Source organism: Pan troglodytes, chromosome 23, assembly GCF_028858775.2.
Source record: "Pan troglodytes isolate AG18354 chromosome 23, NHGRI_mPanTro3-v2.0_pri, whole genome shotgun sequence".
In the NCBI taxonomy this organism is placed as follows: domain Eukaryota; kingdom Metazoa; phylum Chordata; class Mammalia; order Primates; family Hominidae; genus Pan; species Pan troglodytes.
The window spans coordinates 25,891,841-25,899,438 of record NC_086016.1 but is presented as its reverse complement, the minus strand read 5'-3'; the positions used below and the strand labels follow the sequence as shown (position 1 = coordinate 25,899,438).

At 55.0% G+C, this 7,598-nt stretch overlaps 2 protein-coding genes across 3 annotated transcripts; one reads left to right on the top strand and one right to left on the bottom strand.

Moving 5' to 3' along the window:
• Positions 1-249: 249 nt before the first annotated feature.
• Positions 250-4,224, bottom strand: LOC107966203 (glutathione S-transferase theta-2B). Its single transcript, XM_024352544.3, has 5 exons — positions 3,858-4,224; positions 3,132-3,219; positions 1,387-1,537; positions 1,121-1,294; positions 250-768 (listed from the first exon to the last, which is right to left on the bottom strand). The coding sequence occupies exons 1-5, from the start codon at positions 3,967-3,969 to the stop codon at positions 559-561; spliced, it is 735 nt and encodes a 244-aa protein (XP_024208312.2). The 5' UTR covers positions 3,970-4,224; the 3' UTR covers positions 250-558.
• LOC112206777 (glutathione S-transferase theta-3-like) lies at positions 3,669-7,347 on the top strand. Of its 2 annotated transcripts, none has more exons than XR_010156204.1 (3): positions 3,669-3,755; positions 6,573-6,849; positions 7,083-7,347. XR_010156204.1 is itself a non-coding variant. In XM_063808355.1 (3 exons), the coding sequence occupies exons 1-3, from the start codon at positions 5,659-5,661 to the stop codon at positions 7,109-7,111; spliced, it is 342 nt and encodes a 113-aa protein (XP_063664425.1). In that variant the 5' UTR covers positions 5,577-5,658; the 3' UTR covers positions 7,112-7,201. The 2 variants fall into 2 exon arrangements, 1 of the variants encoding a protein (XP_063664425.1); XM_063808355.1 differs by lacking the exon at positions 3,669-3,755 and adding an exon at positions 5,577-5,694 and having other exon boundaries at positions 7,083-7,201.
• Positions 7,348-7,598: the final 251 nt, after the last annotated feature.

Sequence of the window (7,598 nt, the reverse complement as noted above, 5' to 3'; positions counted from 1 at the left end):
TGTTAAAAGAAATCTTTTAAGTTTCCTAGACTTCAAAGACCATTGCTATGCCCTGTGAAACATCGCCTATATCCTTTAACAGTTTGCAATTCGAATTGGTTACTTACTTAACATTTTGTTGCCCTGGTGATACAATTATGTTGACTTGTTATTGTGAGGTTACTTTGGTTAACCATGATGAGGATTACTAGCACATACTTTTACTCCATATGTATAACACAACAATGTAGTAAAACCAATAACTCTTGGTTCTCTATTCAAAGTGTTTGGAATCTTTATTCTATTTAAAACACTGATGACATTTGCCAATTTTTGAGTGTTCTTCATGTTATTGATTTGTAGGAGCTCTTTATATATTGCAGATTTAGTCTCTTACTGGTTATGTATGCTGCACCTGAGGAGTAGCAGCACTGCCAAGGACACTGAGTGTCTTGTCTGTGCAGAGCTTCACATGAAGCTGGAGAGAAGGGACTGGGGCAAGAGGGAAAGATAAAAAGGGGCAAGTAAGTAACAGAATGAATCCTTGTTGCTAATCTCCTGGCCCCCATCCCAGACCCTTCAGGGGATCCTGGTGATTCGAAGCAGCATAGCCTGATAGGCCTCTGGTGAGGGTGTTGGGAGGGTTTTCTTGGCCGCCTGTTCCAGGATGCTCAAGATGATGCTGTGGGCCTCCTGGCATAGCTCAGCACCCAGGAAAGCCTCCACTCGTCCACGCCATGCTGCCAGTCGTGGCCGTCCCTCAAATAGTTCATAGCCGAGAGCCACCGGCTGTAGGGACAAGGATGAAAAAGTTGTGGGCATACAACTTTCCCAGTTGTCACTGCCGACCCGAATGCTGGAACCATGGGCAGAAGTATCAGAGACATGGTCCATTCCCCAGCCCCTAAGTGAATGGACCACAGCGGCCCAGGCAGTATGTTCAGCCTTAGAGCCCAAGAGCAGCCAGGGTGAGACCCCACACCCAGGCAGGAGGCAGAAGTTCAGGGTTCTGGCCCCAGATCATCCAGAGACTTGCTCTATGATTCTGGGCAAAGTTCTGGCTTTCTCCAGGCCTCAGTGTGTCTGTCTGCCTCATGGGTGTGACAGGAAGAGGGATATTGCCCACAGGCTGAGCTCACACCTGCATCAGCTCCTCCAGAGCCATGAGATCAGCCAGTGTCACCTGCTGGCCAGCAAGGAAGGGCCTGTCCCCCAGGAACTTGTCCTCCAGCCATTGCAGGGCCTGGTCTATGGCAGTCCTGTTGCGTTCCACCTTCTCCTCGGGCACCTGGACCCCAATGAGTGGCCCCAACACCTGATGGGGGCAGAGAGTGGGTCAGTCTATGGCCCCGGCCTACTGCCAACTACTTTCTGATGGCCAATCACTCTCCAGATGGCTCTCCTCACCTGGACCCACAGAGGTATACCAAAGGTGCCACGGATGCAGTCGGCATGCCAGCCCAGGTACTCATGAACACGGGCACGAGCCTGCAGGTCAGATGGATACCAGTGGTCCGGCGTCTGGTACTTACAGCTCAGGTAAATCAGGATGGCCGAGCTGGGAACAAATGGGCAGTGGCTATAAGGACACTGGCACCAGGCATTTACCCCTAACTGCTCCCATCTGCCAGTGGGGCCCGGGGGCTTCTCTGCATTTGAAGGACTGCCCTCCAGCCTCGCCCTCCAGCTCCAGCTCCCCAACACCACCCCCTCCTCCTACGAGTCTCCTCCTGTCTTTGTTGCCTTGGGCACCGACTCTTGGCTGGACCTTCTGCTTTGCACTTTGAGACCCTCATCTCTGTGATATGCCAGCAGCCGCCCTGTGAGGTAGAGACTCCTGTTAGCCTTTTAGCACAAGAGAAAACTCAAGGTCAGAAATGGGCAAGTGACTTGTCCGAGGCGGTGCAGCTCAGAATAGGCTCCCTGGACCCCTGGAACCCTGCATGGGGCTGGCACACAGTGGATGCTCCGTGGAGTCCCTTGCATGTCCACGCGCTTGGGTCAGGGATCACGAGGGGAGGAATGTCTTTGGCCCCCGTCTGACAGGCCCCCAGCCATCACTTCTGCAGCCACCTGACCTCTTGTCCTTTTCCTGCCCAGCAGCTGGACCTCACCATGAGCTGTGCCCTTGGGCCATGGCATTGGCCTCTAGGCCTGGCCTGGGTAGATTGGGTAGTCTGCGACAAGTCACTAGAGGCTCTTTTCAGCTAGCATTTGTTGAACAAATGCGCAACAGTGGAAAAATGTTCCCTTGTCTTCTCTTCTAATAGCCTTCAGTCTGTGAGTGGAGAGGCCCTGCGGCTCAGAAAAGGCTGAAGATGAGAGGTGCGGGGACATGTTCTGTCAGCCCCTGCTCATCCCGGACACACCCCAAGCTGTACCTTCTCCCCAGATACCTCTCCTTTCTTTCTTTCCTTTTTTTTTGAGACGGAGTCTCCCTCTGTCGCCCAGGCTGGAGTGGGCTCCCTCTGTCACCCAGGCTGGAGTGCAGTGGCGCGATCTCTGCTCATTGCAAGCTCCGCCTCCTGGGTTCACGCCATTCTCCTGCCTCAGCCTCCCCAGTAGCTGGGACTACAGGCGCCCGCCACCACGCCCTGCTAATGTTTTGTATTTTTAGTAGAGACAGGGTTTCATCGTGTTAGCCAGGATGGTCTCGATCTCCTGACCTCGTGATCCGCCCACCTCGGCCTCCCAAAGTGCTGGGATTACAGGCGTAAACCACCGCGCCCGGCCTTTTTGAGACGGAGTCTAGCTCTGTCGCCCAGGATGGAGTGCGGTGGCGCGATCTCAGCACACTGCAAGCTCCGCCTCCTGGGTTCACACCATTCTCCTGCCTCAGCCTCCCGAGTAGCTGGGACTACAGACGCCCGCCACCACGCCCGGTTAATTTTTTTTTCCATTTTTAGTAGAGACGGTGTTTCACGGTGTTAGCCAGGATGGTCTCGGTCTCCTGACCTCGTGATCCGCCCGCCTTGGCCTCCCGAAGTGCTGGGATGACAGGCGTGAGCCACCGCGCCCGGCCAGATCCCTCGCCTTTCCCCTCCCTCGCTGCCCCATGGGGTATGGGAGGGCCAGTGGGGCCCGGGGGCCAGTGGGGAGAGCCAGGGTCACAGGGGCTCCGGATGCGGTGAGGGGTGAGGGAAGGAGGGCACCTTTCGGTCAAGATGAAATCACCATCCTTGAGCGTCGGCAGTTTCCCCAGGCTGTTGATCTGCAAGAACTCCTTGCTCTTGTGCTGCCCTGAAGAGGAAGAAGTCACAAAAGGTCTTCAGAGTAAAAACGCTGCACCTCTACACCCTCCCTCCCCCTCCCCAAGCGGAACCCCACAGCCCTGAGAAACAGCAAGGTCTGGGACTAGAGGCCTGGATCAGCCTCACTCCCTGGCTGGGCCTCCCTGCCCTGCCACATTCCGGGGCAGCTGGGGGGCTTTGGTGGGTGGGGCCAGGTGCAGCAGGTGGATAAAGAGAAGTTTTCTAGCCGGACTCTGGTGGGCCAGGGGAGGGGAGGCAAACTGGGGTGGCTCATCTCTTCCCATCTCTTAATTCTCACAACAGCATGTCCTTCTTCCCAAGGTCTTCTGGGCTTTGTGAATTTATATGCGTGCATTCCACGCAAGAACTCTGTAAACTCCATTCAGTATTTTCTTTCCATCCCTACAGAGCAGAAGGTAACCTTATCCTCCTTTTCAGAAGGCAAGCTAAGGTTCAGAGAGGCTGTGATCCCTCCAAGGCCACTCAGTCCACAGCATTCTCTGGTGGCAGACGCTGCAGGAGGAGGTGAGGGGGCTGTGCGGGCGGCGAGACGCTCAGGGCAGAGCAGGGCGGGGGCCTGGGGGCGCACTGGGTTTGTGGACACGCGGGGAAACGGGCTGGGCCCACCTTTGATAAGATCCACGGTGCGCAGCTCTAAGGGGATGCCATTCTTCTTGGCGAAGATGTAGACGGCGCGGCTGGGCTGGGACACCAGGTCAAGAAACAGCTCTAGGCCCATGGCGGGGGCGGCAAGGACAGCGGGGAAGGCAGTGAAGGCGCTGAGCGCGGTGTGGGCAGCAGCTGTGGCAGGATCCCGGCGCGCCGGGAAATAGGGGATCAGGCCCCACCCCCTGGGGACAGCACCCAATTGGAGCGCACCACCCCCGGACCCGCCTCGCCCCTTCGGTTCCTGTCCAGTCCTGCCGGCCAAGACTCCACCACCAGATCCGTGCGTCCCTACAGGGAGGGCGGTCGCTATGAACCCACAGCTGGGAGGGTGGAGTTGGAGCTGGGGGCCCTCTACTGGCAGGGAGGACGCGGATGCAGGGGGCCGACAGCAAGGGGAAGGGGAACCGGCTGGACAGGGAGAAGCAGGTCTGCTTTTCGGGATCCCTGTGCCAGGGACCCTGCCCAGTTCCAGGCGTCGCCCCGACCCAGAAACGACTGGGCGCCGCCGTCCTGGAAAGGCCCCAGCGCACGGGCATCTGAGGGTTCGTTCAGAGCTCTGTTTCTCGGCGCTGCATGGTGGCGGAAGGGAGGGAGCGAATGGGATCCTCTAAAAGGGATCTTAGAGTTTCACCCAGTGGGATGTGACACTTGCAGGTGTCCCAAACTGGTGGGAACCTTGACTGGAAGGCTGGGGTTAAGGATGAACTTTCTACCGTCCAGACTGTCCCCTGCAGAGCAGCTGCTGCCAGACAGCGGGAGCTCCCACTTCGTGCACAGGATGGGGGCAGGGAGCCCGCAGCCGCGGGAGGCAGGAATGACTGTCCGGGAACCTCCTTTCTTCTCCCTGAATCCCAGCCCTGGCATCTCACCAGGGGGCACAGTGATGGTCCAGGGCTGGGCCCGGGACTCTAGCTGAATCTTTCAGCGTATCCCATCCCTCTGGCCAGTGGCCCAAGCGAGTGAACCAGAATGCTTCCTTGAGAGTTTTGAAATTGGAACTGGAGAGAGGAGCTCCCTATGGGGAGGTAAATGGGAGCTGGGGCCACCTGTAGTGACATTTCCTGAGTTCAAGGAGTAGACGAGTCTGGGAGAGAAAAGCTGACTCAGAGAAAGGGAGTGATAACAGGGCATGCTGGCCCACACCTGCAATCCCAGTTACTCTCATGGGATCTGTTTCTCTGATGTCTGGGTATGAAAGGACTTTCTAAGCCTCAGAACAGTGGGAGAACTCAACAAAGAAAAAACCAATACATATACAAGGTTACTTTGTGGAAGAAAAAATGGATTAAACTTAAGCAAAAAACTGGGAAGGATCTCGGTAAAAGATACGTCAGAAGGAAGTAATGTTCTTTAAGATGTTCTTAGAAACCCATCGGACAGGTGGGGTGTGGTGGTTCACGCCTGTAATCCCTGTACTTTGGGAGGCAGAGATGGGCGGATCAGTTGAGGTCAGGAGTTTGAGACCAGCCTGGGCAACACGGTGAAGCCCCGTCTCTACTAAAAATACAAAAATTAGCTGGGTGCGGTGGCACACTCGGGAGGCTGAGACAGGAGAATCACTTGAACCTTGGAGGCAGAGGTTTCAGTGAGCTGAGATGATACCACTACACTCCAGCCGGGCCACTGAGCGAGACTGTCTCAAAACAAACAAACGAACAAACAAAAAGAAGAGAAACTCATCAGACGAAGACACAGGAAAAAAATGAGCAAAGGAAATCAGCAGAGGTTTCATTGAAGGACAAAGAGAAATGGTCAATACATGGATGAAAACATGTTTAACTTCAGTAATAATCAAGTAAGCACACACCAACACAACATGCACATACTGTTTTTATTTATCAAAGGCACACATATTTTTGAAATGAGTACTCCTAATTAATATGTACAGAGCACTTACCCAGTGCCCAGCACAGGGGTGGCACCCTGTGTGTGAGACAGCAAGAAACAGGTAGACACGCGCCCTGCTGAAAGTAAGGGACCGCCTCTCTGGAGGATCCACTGGGCAATAAGGAGGTTTCCACACCTTAACTGTGTCTGCCTTGACCTCTGGGGCCTGGGAGCAGAGCCCCCTCCAGCTGGTGGGGAAGGAAGCGTGGTGTGTTTGAGGACAGAATGGAGAGAAGTTGAGTAGAGCAAGTATAGACTCTTCCTATCCAAAGTGTGGTCAATGGACTGGGAGTATCAGCATCACCAGGGAGCTTGTTGGAAATGCAGAGGCTCAGGCCCCACTCTGACCTTACTGATTGGGAGCATAAACTGTAACCAGATTCCAGGGAGGATTCATACACACATTCCCGTTTGATAAGTGGGGGGTAGTAGGAGGTGAGGTGAAAAGTGGGGAGGGGATGGCTACTGCACTGGAGAAGGCTGGCTTTGTGTTGAGGCCTTTCTCATGAGGGCAGTGGGGAGCCATGGAAGGCTTTATGCAAGAGAGGGTACGGGCAGATTGAGATTGCAGAAGGATCCCACTGGTTGCCTTGTGTGAGGACCCAGGGAGAAGGGGGAGGCTGTCCCTGTTTGAGTAGGAGATGAGAGCTACTGGTGGCTATGAGTGGAAAGAAGTGAGCAGAGGTGAGCAGAAATCCCAAGGACTGGTGATGATAGGATGATGGTGGGAACCAGGATGGGCTTTGGGCAGACCCTGACCCCTCTCTCTGCCTGTCGGCCCACCAGATAATAATCCCTGTGTTCCTGGGCGAGTCAGTGCCACCCGAGATGTTGGCGGCCACTTTGGCTGAGCTGGACGGATGCCTGCAGCTGCTCGAGGACAAGTTCCTGCGGGACCAGGCCTTCCTTACTGGGTCCCGTATCTCTGTGGCTGGCTTGGTGGCAATCACGGAGCTGATGCATGAGAGTGCCATGGGGTGCGGTGGCCCGCTGGGCAGTGGTGTATCCGGGAAGGGAGCTGACATCCCAGCTCATGTTGTCTTTTCTGGCTGTGGGACCCTGTGTGAGTCACTTCTCCTTCTGAGCCTCAGTGTCCTCATCTATAAAATGGGGCTTTACAAACCCCTCACCGCAGCTATATTAAGAGGCCTCCAAGTGTCCCCAGGGAGGGGGACATCCTAGCCCATCACACACACGGTGGAGGAGGGAAAATCCAATCAGAGAACCCCTAAAGCAGGTCATGCTGCCTTACACTTGGCTATGCCCAGCCCCTCCGCTGACTCTGTCTTCCCCTAGCCCATCAGTGCTGGCTGCTGAGTCTTTGAAAGCAGACCCACGGTGGCAGCATGGTGCCCAACACGTGGAGGCTGCAGTGCGGGAGGACCTCTTCCAGGAGGCCCTCCCAGCTGTCCTGAAGGCCAAGGACCTGCCTCCAGTAGAACCTGCTGTTAAAGAGAATCTGAAGACCTTAATGCAGCTTTTCTTGCTGTGAGTGTGTGTCCCACACTTGCTGAGCCACTGAGGGGATGCTGTGTTGGTAGAATAAAGACATGGAGCTGTCTGTCTCCTTGGTTGAAGAGAAGACATATCTGCAAAGGCTCTGGTCCACAGTTCCTCCAGATATCATGCCTGCATTCCTTTTGTCTCCTACCCCATTCCATTCTAGCTTCCATGTGACCTCTGAAAAGAGCTTGGGCAAACGCTTACTTGACCCTGTCCTTCTGTGTGGAACTTTGTATGGTTCCTCACTGCCCAGAAGCTAAAGTACAAGTCATTGAACTTTGCATTCAAGGCCTTGCTCCCACTCCTCCA

Excerpts from the sequence above, each read along its gene's own strand:
- LOC107966203 (XM_024352544.3), bottom strand. The coding sequence starts at position 3,969 with ATGGGCCTAGAGCTGTTTCTTGACCTGGTGTCCCAGCCCAGCCGCGCC. Across the intron at positions 1,295-1,386 it reads GTATACCTCTGTGGGTCCAG|GTGTTGGGGCCACTCATTGG; the intron begins GTGAGGAGAGCC and ends TGCCCCCATCAG. Across the intron at positions 769-1,120 it reads CTCTGGAGGAGCTGATGCAG|CCGGTGGCTCTCGGCTATGA; the intron begins GTGTGAGCTCAG and ends TTGTCCCTACAG.
- LOC112206777 (XM_063808355.1), top strand. The coding sequence starts at position 5,659 with ATGGATGAAAACATGTTTAACTTCAGTAATAATCAA. Across the intron at positions 5,695-6,572 it reads TTAACTTCAGTAATAATCAA|ATAATAATCCCTGTGTTCCT; the intron begins GTAAGCACACAC and ends TCGGCCCACCAG. Across the intron at positions 6,850-7,082 it reads TTCTGGCTGTGGGACCCTGT|CCCATCAGTGCTGGCTGCTG; the intron begins GTGAGTCACTTC and ends GTCTTCCCCTAG.